The sequence below is a fragment of the Myiozetetes cayanensis genome, unplaced genomic scaffold (genome assembly GCF_022539395.1).
Source record: "Myiozetetes cayanensis isolate MyiCay16 unplaced genomic scaffold, myiCay2020 scf9, whole genome shotgun sequence".
Lineage (NCBI taxonomy): Eukaryota > Metazoa > Chordata > Aves > Passeriformes > Tyrannidae > Myiozetetes > Myiozetetes cayanensis.
Window position 1 is genome coordinate 30,924,229 of NW_026088185.1, and position 17,182 is coordinate 30,941,410.

At 38.0% G+C, this 17,182-nt stretch overlaps 1 protein-coding gene across 2 annotated transcripts in view; it reads right to left on the reverse strand.

The window, feature by feature from the left end:
• Nucleotides 1-17,182, reverse strand: part of DPP10 (dipeptidyl peptidase like 10) — a 473,153-nt gene that overhangs the window by 205,709 nt on the left and 250,262 nt on the right. For both annotated transcript variants that reach the window (XM_050339334.1, XM_050339333.1), the window contains exon 2: nt 4,944-5,058. In XM_050339334.1, the coding sequence (XP_050195291.1) occupies nt 4,944-5,058 (115 nt within the window). The remainder of the gene's footprint in view (nt 1-4,943; nt 5,059-17,182) is intronic.

The following is a 17,182-nucleotide window of genomic DNA, read 5'->3' on the forward strand; positions in this document are numbered from 1 at the left end:
TTTTACCACTTTGTATTTATTACCAAATTACAAAATAGCCTATTATCTTTTTCATTCTTGTTGTAACTTTTACTGAATTATTCCTTGAAGGAATCATATTTCCAATAGTCCTCACACTATTTGCCACAGATTTCTATTTCATTCTGAAATTATATATATATTTATACATATAATGACACAGATTTTAGAAGATACAAACAAAATCAAACGTTAAAAACTAAAAGGCTATTTTTTAATGGTACATCCAACTAAAAATAGTTCAACAACTGATGTGTATTAATTCCAAATGACAAACCTGTTTATGCTTACTAAACCAGAAGACTGTAGAAGTAGAAATCAGTAGCCTTGTTACTTCTCATGAGTTTATAGGATATTATTTCTGCAGGCTAAAAGTAGTCTACACATCTCATAAAATTTACCTTCTAACTTAGCAAATAAAACTAATTATTATGTTGTGCAGTATATCATTAACTAAAGGTCTCTACTGACTTTTCTGTGGAAAGAGTGTTTTCATGCTGGAAATTAGGATAAAGGCTTCATGTTAAATTCCATGGAAGAACACCACTAGTAAACTGTATGCAAGCTAACAGGTATACTGATAACTGGGAATTAGTCTAGTTCACATTGTGTTTGCATGACAAAGGAAAAAAAAAACTTGCCATAAGTAGCCAGATATGAAAAGCTGATTGCCAATGGACAGTACAGGGAGTCTATACAGCATTGACCAGAAACCTGAATCTTCTGGCTGTGATTCTCCACATCACAGAAAAAATGTTTACTTCATTTCTATTCATTTAAGAGTAATATGAGAGATGGTATTGAAGGGTTGGTCCTAACACTGCCCTAAACAGTTTTTCTCTTGTATATAACCCAAATGGATTCTCTTCGCTTCTCAAAACATTTCAAAAAGAGCATTTTCTGCCAGCTTGGCTGGCCTAAATGTTCTCTAAAGGAATTTTTCTTTAAAGTTGTCCTTTTTTTTTCATCATGTGACAGCCAAGCAAACACTGAGTGTTCTCTGAGTCTGTGATTAGAGGTACATGCCACTTTGCTCAACAGTAAGTACATCTATCAGCAGGGATGATTTAAATGCTCATATCAATGTTTCGGTAAAGAAGTCCTGGGTAAAGCATTCGAGTCTGCCACATCTTCAGAAATTGTAAGTTAACATGAAGGTAGAACTACTGTCAGTCCCTAAATGAAAAGTGTTGTGGCAAAACACCTATAAAAGGGTAGAAACGTTTGCACAACACTTAGACCACTCTCAGGTGATTTTTCATATAAAAGCTTTCAAGTGCTAATCCTTCCAATTGAGCATTTCTCAGTTTTGAAATACAGATCCACAGTGGTCAATCAGACAGGTCTTCCTACAATTCCTGCAATGGGGAACATATTGTCATGATGCAAAGCAAAAAGAAGAAAAAATGTTGATTTAAAGGCAGGAGTGATTTAAAGGAACTGATCTCTAAAAATCTACCTATCGATATTTCAGTATGTGCAGGTATGTGATGAAACTTTGAAAACATGAAATAGAATACCAGCAGAACAAGAAGGATATCTTTGTTATATTTATACTGACATAAACTAAGTGCTGGCATGTCATAAGCAGCTCTTTCTCTTTCTGCACTGGCCACTAATTCCTACTATAAAGCTATATTTATAAGATTATTCACAAGGTATTTTCTTTTGTTTTGTCCTAAATACTTCTCAAGCAATCAACTCCAAATACTAAATAAAAATAACTAGATCCATAATTAAGTTGCCCTAGAGGATGAACAGGCTCCCTCTCTGAAACTCCCAATTTTTTCCACACTCCAGTTCCTTGCTTTAATAAGAGTAACCTCGTTCTTTTGTATCTTCATGCACTTTCTTTAGCCTAGCACTTATTTAATTTTGAAGAAAACTAGCAGGGATATTTGTCTTCTACTCCCAAGTATGGAGCAGTGTAGCAATTTCTACTTGATGGGTGCAATGGGGTTTATTTAATGTACTCCTTATTCCATAGAGGATGTCCTTACTCCATTCAGACTCTGCCACTGATGTCTTATATCACTGAATGGTCTGGTCTTCCATTCTTCCATATCTTTGTTGAGAAACACTGAGACGTTTATAAAGATTCAGAGTATTATTATAGATTAAAAGCAAGATAAAAATGTACCAAAATATTACTAATACTGTTGGTAAAATTTACCAAAACCACAACCATAATTACAACACAGATGCTTCAGATTTGAACAGAAGCTAAGATATTAGCAGGTTAAAATACATCTCTTATTTCAACACAGTTCCTGCTTTCTGTTGCATGTTCAAGTTATATTTCATGTAATAAAATATACTAAAAAAATTAACAACAAAAAAGAAATAATTTCCTTTTAGTTTTAATACCATTTCCATATTTACTGGAAGCTAGAGCCTCTCTGAAGCCTTTTGCATATAACTTACACTTTCTTTTAAAAACTTATTATCTCATATGGAAGCAATGATCCCTCTACTAAAAAAGCAGGAAAGCTGTTGCTCAAAGTTTGAGAGAATTCAAATGACAGCTGTTAGTGTACACAGACCTAAGAGTTTCTTATATTGCAAACAAAACAACGTATAAATAACTGTAGGCAAAAAAGAGACATTGCTGTTGTATTTGTCATATCAGTAAACACACTTCTGCCTCAAAAAAAACACAAAAAAAACCCCAATCAGGCTTCTGAGCAAGCACCATCTGAAATGATTATCATCTCCATAAAAAGAAGCAGCACGATGTACAGTGTTTAGGGGAATTTACATGAAATCTAAAAAGCACCCGTCCGTGCAGGCAGAACTAAATAGGGAAAGAACTCTCTGATGCTCAAAACAGTACTAGAAATAATAAGCAATGCACTCTGAAGCATCCCAAGGTAACACAGGACATAATTCCCCCTATTTCACTGAAGATCTAAATTCAGACCTATTATATTTTATGAGAAGAATTTGCAAACCCAGGTATTTATAGTAACAGATTAGTAACACCTTAGAACTGAGCACCTTGCAACAGCCAGATCTGTGATGGGGGTCTCCAAATTTCTCCTCCCCCCAAATGCAAGCATCCCAAAGTGATCTTAACTGCTTTCATGACAAAATAGCTTCAGCTATAGTTCTTAAAACCTGCCAGCAGACCAGCAGAGTATAAAAATATTTTCTTCCAAAAAGATAATAATTAATAATGAAATTGAAGGGGGAACAGCACTGATTAGGGTCAAAACAGGGAAAGCAGTTGTCCTACAATGTGCCTCCAAAGCTTTCTTTGGTAAGCATTTCCAACCTGCAAGAAAGCCCAGTTTTAGAGACCTGGATCATTCTGGGAAAAAGGTTTTTATTTATATCAAGTTTTACAGTCTCTATCGGATATCTTGGAGAATCTGAGCTGACAGAACTAGTTTTCACTCGCATGGCTTGAAATGAAATGTAGGTCCCAGATTATGCAAGTTTCCAAGCAAGCTCTCTGAATTTTGAAACAGCCTTGGAGGTGTTGTAATTCACTGAGCTTTTTTAACATATTTTAAACAAAAAGTTAACATTTCCCTAGGTTGTTTATTCTTTTTCCATGGGTGCCTTCAAAGACTTCAGTTTATGTTTTTTACATCACTAATAATTCTCTATAGATACAGGAGCCACAACTGATCTTTACTATTGTAGATTCCAGCATAACATTTGATTTTTTGCAAGTCCTCCAAAAAAGTTACCTCTCCTTGAAACAGAAAACATTCTCCTGTCTTAAAGTGTACCGGGAGACACTACCATTTGCTCTCAAAATCTCTTTTCTATTATTCCCTGAAGAAACTCCTATACACTGAGACTACTTTGCTTTTATTTTTCTCAAAATATTCAATGGGGAAAAAGGCAATCACTTTGGACAGCACCAGGCATATGTAGCAGATATTTACACAAAACAGAAGTAGTAGAACAGTCCATAGTATCCCTATATACTCTCTACAGCTGTGTCGTTCCCTCTGCCAAGGGATCCTTTTCCATTCAGTCTCACCACCTTCAAGCAGCAGTGATCTGGTGCTGCACTTCCTCATACACAGACCCAGCAGGCTTCCCTTGATGGCCAAATAGTATGGAATCATTGTTTAACTAAAAAGTACTTTAATAATCTTTTGGTTTACACAACTGGGGCACTCCAATGGCAGAACATATTCAGACCAATATTTACCTTCTAGGCACGCCATCCAAATCAGGCACTTTACATTGTAACTTTAAAACTGACAAAATAATTCAAAGGTATTTTTTCTTTAAAACTTGTGCAGTGTTTCCTTCTCAGGTTCTAAGACACAGTTAAATGGTTGCTGACCCAGTATTAAAAAGAAAGTCTTTGGAAAAATAACTCCAATCATACTAGAACTAAAAAAAAAAAAACAAACCAAAACAAAACAAAACAAACAAACAAAAACACCACCGCACACCACTATAATGATTTTATAAGTCTAACTGCTCTTTTTGTCTAATACTTGTACTCTCCTTTTTTTTTCCTGTGACTGAACCCCTCTTTGTTTTTTCGCGAAAGACAAGGGAAGAAGCTTGTGCATGTACATATGAAAGATGCATGTTCTGATTCAGTGAGAAGTTTCATTCTGGGAATTTGTTTCCCATGACACACAGCTTTCTCTTAGCTCATCAGTGAATCTGAAATTACAGCCCAAGTGGCAAAAGGCTCACACCTGCTGGGGCTAATGAGGATTGCTCGTAGCCATCCCAAGTCTGACACAACCTAAGGACCTACTGCCAAACCCAAGAGCTTCTGCTCCACAAGGCCTCCAGTAACTGTTGAGTCCCTGCAGGCACGAAATTTGTAGTAGCCACAAGCTAAAAACGCTCAAGGGCAAGAGATACTTTAACAATCATATGTAACTTTTAATGACTGCATTATGAATCATTCACCTTTAATAAGATAAAATAAAGAAGTAGGTTACCTGGGGTTAAAAGAATGACTGACATAGTGATGAGTGAACAAACAACTAGAATCACCAGCAGCGCAATAGCAATTCCCTTCCAGTTCCTCTGCGGAGGGCTGTTACTTCCAAGTTCCTACAGGAATGGAAAAAAATAAAATAAAAGGAGAAGACCATGTTTCACAAACATACATTTCTAGAGCTATTAGTGATAGGAAAATTGCTCAGTGCATACTCATAATCACAGCATGGGAGGTGCTCATGATCCCTCCCTTCTCCACAGTACACGGAGTCATCCAAAGGTGTGTAACTATTACGCTTTTAATAGATCCCTCTCTTTTTTTAAATATATATATTTAATTTTATACCCCTAAGAGACAATCAAATGATCTGATGCAAGCTGTCCAAAATGCAACCTGTGTTCAAATGTGCTGAACATAAACTTCAGGACAGTATCACTAGCAGTTTATAAGATAATTACAGAAATGAAATGTAGCAATTTACTGTAATTCTACCTAACATGGTATGGACCATAAAGGTTTAAATACACATCCTTTTTAATGTACGCTATTAAACTTATTTGTAATAGAAAACATTAACAAAACTGCCTGAGGCTGCAAATATTCCATCTGAAGCTACAAGCTCTTTTTCCCTATACAGTAAATCAACTGTTAACTGCTCCCCTATTAGTTATAAAAAAACAACAGTAGCTTATAACAAATGTTAAATGGATGCTTCTGTAACTACTAGTGCACTTAAACCTACATCCTTTGTGGTTACATGTTTACCTCCTGCCAGGCACCATTTAGGTTTGTCAGTAATAGCAATGCATTGTCTGTGTTCACGGTACAGTTTAAAACCAAACAGCATGTAAACATCTAACAAAAGAATGACAAAAAGAGTACAATTGTTTCTTACAACCCTAACTTTCCCTCACAGAAAACAATATTTTTTTTCTATCTATATCTGGAAAGCATAAATGTTTCTCTGTCACAATCACCCATACTTTTAGTATCACAAAATTAAATGCTACGGCAAGATTGTGAAAAAAAGAACCTGGGAGGAACCTGTGAGAAGATCCCACTTCATCCCACTTACAAAGGTGAGGTATTTATACAAGCGCTCCAAAATCAGCACAAGCTCCCACTAAGCTCCAACTAAATACCAGGTGGAGTGAAAACATGGCTTTAGTTCGCACTTGCCCTTGAAGACAACAGCGTGTAAATGCCTTTCTTCCCCTCCCACTGCCAGGACATGCACTAGCAGAGCCCTTCAAGGCTGCCTTTCCAGTGAATGCACAGGGAATGTGCCACGAAAGATGAGAGATTATGTGGAGTCTCTCCTATTTGATCCTCAGTACTGGTTTTGTTAATCCCGTGACACACACCGAGAATGCTCCTTCATTTTTTCTGCTGGGCAAAAGGGCAGAGGGATGAGGACAGCCACCTCAGCCAGCTTGTTCTATGGGGAGGACTAAGTTGCAGGAAAGCAACTTAGCACCTCCTTGCTCTGTTTTATAAGCTTCCAAAAGCATGTCGAAACTTTTTTCACATACACATTATTTCATTTTGCTTTTCTGAGTTATAATGAGTGTGAAATGGAGAAGTCTTAACAGAAAGTGGCAATGCTCTTGTGACTTCTTAGCTGGCACCCAAAACCTCAGCACCACACATCTCCCACAACAGCAGCTCCAACACTGTCTTTAACTTTTTAATATCTTTTTATCCCCTCAGATGTTCATTTCTGTCTGTAAAAGACAGTTTCTCTCACTCATCCTCTTTTTCAGAAAAGACAAACACATGAAGACCAGTCCCTCCCACACTGAACTCTGTTCAGTTTTCCCGGGAATCACCGTGCAAAAGAACCTGATTACCACCACCAACCAGTGGGTTGGTCTTTGATATTAGTAGGTTTTTAACTGAAGATCAGGACTCCTGTCCTCAGCTAGGAGGGGGAAAATGGTGTAAGCAGGAACTCCTGGTATCCATCTCTGTTCTCCATCCCATTGCCCCTGCTTCCCAGCCCCACACAAGCCTGCCTGTTTCCCCCATTTTTTTCAGCTCCTTCAGATTCCCTCCTACCCTGTGAAACATAAATTATCACAGCAGCTTCCTGACAAGCCTTAAAGACCAGGTTTTCAAGGCCTGCATGATGGCTTCATGAGCCTCTTTGGTGATCCTGAGGATATGAGGATTGCATGGTTCAATCCTTTTTGGACAGCCCTGACCATGCTGACATTGCAATGATCCACAGCCTTTTCACAAAAATACAGAACTTCTGAGTCCTGCATTTAAATTCATACCCAAGCTATTATTTTCCCTTAAGTAAGAATTATTTAATGTTAATAGCACAGTCTAGAAAACACAAACTTACTCTAAACATAACAGTATTAGCCTTATTTATATGATATTTGACAGATAAAAGAACCAAGTGGTGGTGAGAAAACAGTAGTTTCCCTCTGAGCATCGTGAAACCCTATTCCAAAGGATTGACTTAAAATGACAGAAGCTGCATAACTTGATGGATGTACCAAAGCCTCTAAAAATTGTACAAATTCCTCATTATTCACAAGGTTCTTCTCTACAGACATGACTATTGTTCAGTTTCTAAAAATAAGGCTTCATTCGAAATACTTGTGCAAATTTTTGCAACGACAATAGCAAACAGTTGAATCAAGTGTTGATCATACAAAGCTTACAGGTACCCCACAGTGAGAAAGAAGAGAGCTCTCAGATAGCTGAAATCTTGGAAACTGGCATACAAAGAACTCATCTCCCATTAAAGTACTTGGTTTCAATATTTGGATAAAATTTATGAGTTGTATCAAGTTCTTGTATTAGAATTTATAAAAGGTCATGATGTTGTTTTTTTAATTGAGTGACAACATTCTTGTAAGACATTTATGAAGTTATTGTACACAAATATATACAATATTTGATGAAATATTAGAAAATTACTATAATAAGATGAATTCACAGTACAATTAGTATGAAGGATATCTGCAATCAACTCATTTGATGTTAACCAATTTAACTCTTGGATTGTAACCTACAAAGTTTTAAAACAGAGTAAGCTGCTGTTCTTCAACAATAAAATAGTTTAAGCCTCACACTGCCTTTAAAAATGGTCATAAGCAAAAGGTAGATAAATAGATGTTTGGACTGTGGCAAGAGAGAAGCTGTCCTTTTTGAGAGTGACTAGAAGATAGAGGCATTCAAAAAGAAACACCACAGAGAACCACACAATGAGAAGGTTTTGACATCACAGTTTCCCCATAACTAACTGCAAACTGGCACATAACAACTGAACACACAGATGGAGATTTAAGGATCTAATCTTCTAAATAGGCTCTTCTATTAATGTGGTTTGAAAAATACCTACTCTTGAATATGGTGGTTTATATATAACACTATATGTTATGTTATTATAGATTTTACAATCCACCTCTAATGAATCAGAAAATGGCTGCTCAAAGCATAATGCAATTGCAAGTTTTCTCATTATTTAAAGTAGCTTTTTCACAAACCATTTAATTGCCTTGCTGCCAAAAAAAATCCTTATGTAATGTATATTTCTGAATGTAATTTGTGATTAATATCTTAGTAAAACACAGCTACAAAGAGAAAAATTAAATACTGCATGCACAAAAAACTGTACACCAACGCTAGAGAACCTAATACCTACTCCTGATAAATGCTAAAGACCACATTTACCAAGAGTTTTTATTTACCAGTATGAGGGAACTCGGCACATATAACCAAATGGACATTGTAGCCTAAGAGCCTAAAGTTTCTGTTTTGTGATTGTCTCCATTTAAGATCTCTTGAAAAAACCTAAAAGAAAAGACTGGTCTTAAAAAACATGTACTACATGTATGATATAACCTTATAGAGGTTGCAAATTCTGCAGCAGTAACCAAAAGAAAGACTAAAACAAAAACCTGCAGACTGGAAGTGAGAGTGATGACAGGTTGAGGCTGTCAAAGGAAAACATGAGTCATCTCAACCCTTTAGCATCCTTCTATGTTAAATCCCACTCACCACTGCAAAACAAGGTATTTCAGTGGGAAATGCTGAAAAAAATATACCCAGCAAACACACAAAGCAAATATAAGTCAAATATGCTGAAGCATTTTTCTCTCTCCTTTTCTAGGCTGATTTCCAAATATATACTCCCTCTCCAAACAGACCTTACAGACTGATGACAAACTGATTCACTACAAGTATAAAAATCTTTTAAGCACTAGCAAGATATGGCTTTGAATATCACAGTCTGGGGCATAGAATCATAAAATGGTTTGGGTTGTAAGGGACCTTAAAGATCATCTCATTCCAACCCCTCTTGCTTAAAGCCCCATCCAGCCTGGTCTTGAACACTGCCAGGAAATCCACAGCTTTTCTCAGCAACCTGTTCCAGTGCCTCACCACTGATACAGTGAAGAATTTCTTCCTTATGTCTAATGTAAACGTTTCCCCTTTCAGTTTAAAGCCATTCTCGCTTGTCCTGTCGCTCCGTGCCCTTGCAACAAGTCCCTCTCCAGATCTCTTGTAGCCCCTTTATGTACTAGAAGGTGCTCTAAGGTCTTTCCAGAGCCTTCACCTGTCTGGGTTGAACAGTCCCAAGTCTCTCAGCCTGTTGTCACAGAAAAGACACTGCAGCCCTCCAAGCACATTCGTGGCCTCCTCTGGACTCCCTCCAACAGGTTCAGGTCCTTCTTACATTGGAGGTCCCCAAACAGGATGCAGCACTCCAGGTGAGGTCTTGAGAGCTGAGTAGAGGGGCAGAATCCCCTCCCTTGACCTGCTGCCCACGCAGCTCTGGATACAGCCCATGACACAACTGGATTTCTGGGCTGCAAGAGCACATTGCCAAGTCACACTGAGCTTTTCATCCACCTGCACCCCAAAGTCCTTCTCCTCAAGGTTGCCCTACTCTCCACTCAGCCTTATTTGTGCTTGGAATTGCTACAACCCATGTGTAGGACCTTGCCCTTGGCATTTTTGAACTTCCTGAGGTTCTCGTAGGCCCATCTCTCAAGCCTCTTGGGATCCATCTGGATGGCATCCCTGCTCTCCAGGGTGTCAACCACACCACACAGCTTGGTGTCATTGGCAAACTTGCCAAGAGTGCCCTCAACCCCACTGTCCATGTCACCAGCAAAGATGTTAAACAGCCCCAGTCGCACCCCTGAGGAACACCACCTGGCCCTGCTCTCCTCTCAGACACTGAGACACTGACCACAACTTCTTGAGTGCACCATCCAGCCAATTCCTTATCCATCAAGTGCTCCATCCATCAAATCCACACCCTCCAGTTTAGAGACAAGGATGCCACGTGGGACAGTGTTCAATGCCTTGCACAAGTCCATGCAGATGATGTCACTTGCTTTCCCCCCATACACCAACACTGTAACCCTGTAATAGAAGGCTGCAACCTCATTCAGCAGTTCTGAATTGTTGTTCTCTATTTTTGAATGAAATGCAGGTCATGATGTGATCTTTCATCTTAAAAAAAAAAAAAACACCTTACAAAATTACCTCCATAATAGCTGTGTGACTGTAACACTATGACCCAGGTTCCTACTGCAATAGGAACAACAATGTGAAACTAAGTTCTATTAAATGTATTTCATTTGGAAATATTTTCTATCCCTTGACATAGAAAAGCAAGAGCATATTTTAAACAGTATTGGGGATATCAATTTGGGAAAAAGAAACACTTAAAATTAAGAGATGTAGTATCTTAAAGAAAACATAAAACTCTCCAATATTTCCATGTTTCTACCTGAATAAACTTAGAGTCTTTCTCGTAAACAGCATAACCAGAAAGAAAATCATAGCTTCCTTCCTAAAACTTCCTGACTTGCACAGTTTTATTGTTAATCAATGAGGATAACAAGTCTTTAAGACATTTTTTTCTAGCAAACATGTACAACTAAGGTGGTTCTAAGACAACAAAAGGTCGGAAAATATTGGTGCAACCTGCTGCATTAATAAGTCATGTTTGTGAATTATCTTAATAGCATTTTCCTGATTTCTTGGAAAGCTATTTGTGTAAAGCATCATACAATTTCTACAATAGAAATAATGCCAGAAGCAGGGGAGACTGCCTGGTAGAAGCAGGCACACGGAAGGGCAGTGGTCAGGGGACTACAGAGTGCCTCTCCTAGGCTTTTCTAGAAGATGCACGTTAGTTAAAATCCAGCATCCCGTCTGGGAGACTGTCAGGGACAAGCTAACGTTGGAGGTGGCTTTAAGTAAACTGCTTTTTCTCCTAGAGCTGCCTGTCCATGCTGCAATTGACCCAGGTGATAAATGGTGAGATGAGCCAAATACAGAAAATAAGCATTTTTCTACAAAAATTAAGAACAAGAATTCAACCAGTTTGTGGGTAGAGCTGGGTACAGCTCAAAGTGAAAGCAGAGATTCTGCCTTTGTTTCTGCAGTCTGGAGTGAACTTTACCAGGCTGAAGTGTTTGATGGTACAGGTGCGCAGATCCACATTGCTGTTGGCTCTTAGACTGGGGGTGTTTGGAACAGAAAATCCACCAGCACTGAGCTGCAGCAGTGTCTGGTGGCTGCCTGGTATTGTGTTGAGGCATGGAAGGCAGACGAAGTACCTCAGTTAGAGGAGCCATGGCCTGTAGCAGTTTCTGCCAGCACGGCATCTTCCAAAGCCTTGAATGAATCATCTGCTTTCTTCTGTCTTTGGGTTTTTTTAACATACTCTTCCTGTACTGTCACCAGAACAAAGCCTACAGAGGAAAGCACTAAGAAGAATCACAGCCTTCCCCTATTTTGGCAAGAATTTTAGGGGCAAAATGAATTAGATAGGAAAAGCAAATGTAATTTGCTTTGCAGTAGGAATGAGAATGAGTCTCTCTGTAGCTTAGATGTATCATGACAATATCAGTTAATGATGCCTCCAGCATCTACTTCATTAAATTCTTACCATTTGTATTCCTCAATCATGAAGAGTAGGTGATAAATGAAAAAAGACAAATAGTTTCATATTGCATTTCAGATGTTTTAAAAGACAGATTCAAGATACTTACAACAGAAATGCTGCAGTCCTTACAAAACTCTTTATAGAGCTGGTCTTGCAATTAATATTAAAAAGTACCTGCCTTGGGTGTGCAGTGTGCTATTTGAAGGGAAATTACCCCAGCAACCATCCTGATTTTGTGATCAAATGATTGTGTCCATTCCTTTCCAGATGTTTTTGACTAATCCCATGGCCTAGACATCAAGAGAGACTAAAAGACAGATCCACAAAGTGGTACAGGGTAGTTATAATCCATTTGCATAAGTACCTACCATTTCCATCCCTCATGTTCCCTTTACCGTTTGCTGTGTTATAAGATCCTATTGCTCCAGTTCTTGTCTGAATGATTACGGCCACACAATTACTTTCCCCGGTCAATATCTTTATTCATGAAAACATTGGCATTTTTTTTCCGAGTCACTGTAAAATGCCACTTTAACAGGAATGCAGGACTCTATCAGCTCTGTGGATAATGGGCATTTTAGAAAGAGAGCAGCTTGTTAGTAATTACCTTGCCCAGAACAGGTGCAGGATTTGGATATGGGAACAATCTGTCTTCATATTTTTATTTCTTTAGGCTGCACTGGTAAGACAAAGCCCTCCTTTTACAGAGCCAATCTGAAAACAAACCTAGACCAAAACAACTAAAACAAACCAAAGCTCACCTTTTCTAAGTAAAAATAAACTAAAACAATAAATGTGCACATATAAGTCATTCTGAGAGGTGTGGATCACTCACACTGGTTATTAACCTTCCAAAACAGTTTGTGCTTTCTTTCAGCTTCATCGCTTTTGTTCTAAAGAGAGAGAGATTTTCCCAGGACCTGCAAGTGCCTATTCATGACCTGAGTTTTGGTAATTTGGGGTATTTTGGAACAGCTTTGTCAACAACCTTAGTTCCAACTACTTACAGAAAAAGATCAGAAACATTTATGGAATCTAATGTATTACAGCCAGTGTAAAGAATACATTCCACATCTTCACATTCATTTTTCAGTGTACCTTGTAACATTTGCTCAAACACAATGAGCTAGCTATTACATTAGACAAACAAGTAAAAGCCTAACTTCTAAAGCATTCTGCCAAAACCCTTGTCCAAGGTCTAATCACAGCAGATGAGTTTAAAATTTTGCTCATTACTCATGCATGCAATACACACAAAAGCAGAGAGATGGGTCAGCACAACTGATAAAGCAGTGTGGCACATACACAAGTGAAAATCTGTGGCCCTCTTGGTTTTTTTTTTAACTAACACAGCAGCATTCACATTTACAGCACAGAAAAACAAGGAGGGGGAAGCAAACTATCCTGGTACACAATATTAAAGGAAATACGGAAAATGCAGGTCATGGAAAATAGTGTCATAAGGACGGTTGAGTAACTGGGGCAGAGGGAGACTTGGATAAAATAACAATGGATGACAGAACTGGTTTGTATTTGAAATTTTAAAAAGTCACAATGTAGAGAAAAGCTATAGAAGGCAAGGGAATTCCTTTGGCTTTTGGGAGCTGAGTTGAATGCAACACACTTCTATGAAGAGGTATAATGCCATGTAGAGCTACTGCAGCATCAGAGACAACCTTATTGAGCCTCAGGATTTCGAAGTTGTTATCCCTTTTCATTCTGTATTCACAATGTTTTATAGTTTGTTTCTAACAAAGTTTCAGAAATAAAAATATTGTATTCTTTTTCCAGTCCAGCATAAATACCTGGAGAGTTATGGAGAATAACAAAGTTCTGACAAGATGTAGATAGATGAAAACTACAGAATCCCTACCAATAGGAATTTCTGCCTGTAACAGAGTAACAGCTAATGAACAGCTGCTTTGTTAAACAAAACTATTTTCAACACTCTTCCAACCTCCCCTGCAAATTTCATCTGCACAGAGTTGGTTGTCAAGAGGAGTCACACACCCTTTTGAGGGTTTCAGTCTCACTGAAGGCTCTGCTGTTACTTCAGGTTATGTTCCCTGTGTTCTCATCGGACCAAAGCTTCAATATTCACACCATGCTACTTCTTCTTTTCCTCACAAAAGTCTCATCTTGAAACTAATGAGATTTTTGTCTGATTATGAAAAGGTATCTCTGCATCTTGAAGACTGCCTGCAGGATTACATGGAAATACAGCAAGCAGCTCATTTCCAGTAAGCCCATGCATCGTTAGCATCTAGAGGAAATCAACAATTCATTTGCCATAATTAAAGAAAATTCCTAAAGTATTTTACTAAAGCAAGTAATGCCAAGGACAGAAAAAGATGACAAAGCAGCAGATAAAAACATGATTTTACTCAAGTTACTATGATGTAACAGAAGAAGTCTATATAAATACTGGCACAGTCATTTATGGTCAAAAGGGTATTTTCACATATTCCTACTGATCCTAACTTTAATGAAATATCATAAGATAGTAACATATTTCTTCCATTCTTATTATGTTGAAGAAAAATCCCCCAACCAAGTAAAAGATTATATCTCAAAAAAACCAAACATAAAAAATAGATGGATACAGGCTATACATGTTGCATACTCACAGATCTTTCTACAGATATAACAATGCTGTTTGATGGAATTTGTCCTTTTCATTGCTCAGAAACAAAGTTATACAAAGTATACCTGATTGCTTAAAAAAAAAGTTTTAAAATGTATTTTTATTTCTCAATGTATTTGCAAGGTCCCATAAGAGACAACTTTTAAAACTGACATCATCAGTTTTGCCATTAATGTCCAGATCTGTTTGATAACACAATATCACACTTCACTGAAGGTCAGATAAACAGGGAAGGTCACTAAACTGCAGTAATGTCACATAAGTCATACTCAAGTTTATGCCACGTAATTTTACAATTTAAATTGAACGCAGTGTCCCTATATTTAGTGGAATGAAACTGAGCTCTGCACTGGTGCATGACTTTCAAGTAAGATCACTGCTAGGTTAGGAAAAACCAAAATTGCCTTTTGGGAAAAAAAGCCACAATATTTGTGTTCAGGTATTTGCACCCACACTTAATTCTGTGCCATTTAAGAGTCCTGGAGAACGGAATTGCAAAAACGTATTTTTTTTTTCACATGACTGAGATTAAATCAGGAGTTGTCAAAACATGGAACACATTTTAAAGGTTATTTTGCAAATTTACATCAGTATTTTTCTATTTGTTGTCGGATTTATTCGGAAGTTACTTACAAATAGAACAAATAATTTAAATCCAAATGTGCCTCAATAAGACTCTGTGTGCACATACATATGTACACACATAAACGTATCACTTAATATTTATACAGTTAAATATTATTTAAGGCAAAATTTCTATAAATAAAGTGCAAATAAACCAAAGAGCGTCAGTATCAGAAAAGGGAACACTGTAATCTCTGTGTTTAGAGGGATCTGAGGCAGCAGAAAGTCAGATGAGTTTCCCAAGGTCATGTGAGAATGGTAAACCAGCATCTCTTTATGCAAATATTTGTAAACAAAACTGTAGCAAACAAAATTATTTGGCCAGTATCACTGGACTCTGATTAGAAATTTATCATTTAGTTTTTCACAGTCCACTTTGTGATTAAGTTACTTGCTTTTCAAAAAAATGGAATTTTATTTTAAGCATAGGAATACTATGATTCTATGATCAGAAATAAAGATATGGCTTACTCCTGCATTTTTTTAGGGAAAAAAGACCAGGGAGGTGATCAGGAAATTTGTAGATTCAATACAACATGCTATGTTATATAGAGTTAATACATGCAATAACCCTGCAGAACCATGACCACATTTCACTTAAAAACATTACATTTTTCACACACACACATATACAAACACAGAGTTTACAAAAAAGCATTTACAGAAAGACAACAGGCCAAAAAATCATCTCTTTATATATCTTCCACTCAATTAAAAAGCAAATGCAGTACTAGGAGGAAAAAAAACAAAAACACCTAAACAAACAAACAAACAACAACAACAACAACAAGAAAACCTATCAGGAATTTCTTAGTTATTTTACAGGATTCATTGATTTTTTTTTTTCAGTATACTTCCAGATAATGTAAAAATCCATCTTTTTCCCCTGCAAATTCTTCTTACCTAGTGGTCAACCCTATCTATACATAACACTTCAAAGGCTCTTTATCCATTATGTTTCATGTGAGCCACACAATAAGGCAGCAGCTCTTGACCGGTCTACAGAAAATGTGAATGACTCATGGTGGGACAAAGTCCTGTCTCTTCTCTGGGTGTTAAAACAGTTCTGACACGTGGGCACGTCCATCAGCAGCAAGCCTAGGGCAAACCTTAACAGATAGGCTGAAGGGGTAGGACAGAAACTGGGGAGTGACACAGTCTTCCAAGTGGCCACTGCTCAGAGACTGGCTGGGCATGGGGCTGCCTGTGGGAATCACAGAACCACTTAAGTTGGAAAAGACCTCCCAGACCCTGGTGTCCAACTCATGAACAAACACCACCTTGTCAACCAGATCATGGCACTGAGTGCCATGTTCAGTCTTTCTTAAACACCCCCAGGAGTGGTGACTTCACCACCTCCCTGGGCAGCCCATCCAAATACCTAATCACCCTTCCTGTGAAGAAATTCTCCCTGATGTCCAAACTAAAGCTCCCCTGGTGCAGCTTAAGACTGTCCTCTTCTACCGCTAGTTGCTTAGGAGGCAGTGAGTGATTTCCTTTCTGTCACTTATTTTGTTTTTCCTCCATTTATCCAACTGTCTTTATCTGGACCTACAAGTTCTCTCTTCCTGTTTCCATCCTGCTCCCACAAGCAAGCAGAAAGAGCAAGTGGCTTCGTGATACTGAGGTGCTGGACAGGTCAAACCACCACGAGCCTGTATGCCCTGTTCTCACAATGCTCTCCTGCGTCTACATTTAATGACTGCACCACCACATTATCTCTCATTTCCTTTCAGTGACATTACATGGTAGCTGCCCTCAGTACAGCAGGAAACTCAAGTCTCTCTGAAACTGAGCATGGATTGAGTCAAGATGCTCCTATTGACAAGCTTTTCCAGATGTTGTTTTTATTGCAAACCAAAGAAATGCAGAGATACACTAAGGCCTGCTTTAGAAAAGCTTGGACATTCTGAGAAACAACTCAAATGAACCTGTGATTGTAGGGATAGATAAATAATCTGTTGTGACCTTCTGAATCTCAGAAAAAGCTCCTGTGGCAGCTGGGAAATTCCAGCTGCAAGGGACATATAGAATTAAGCAGAGA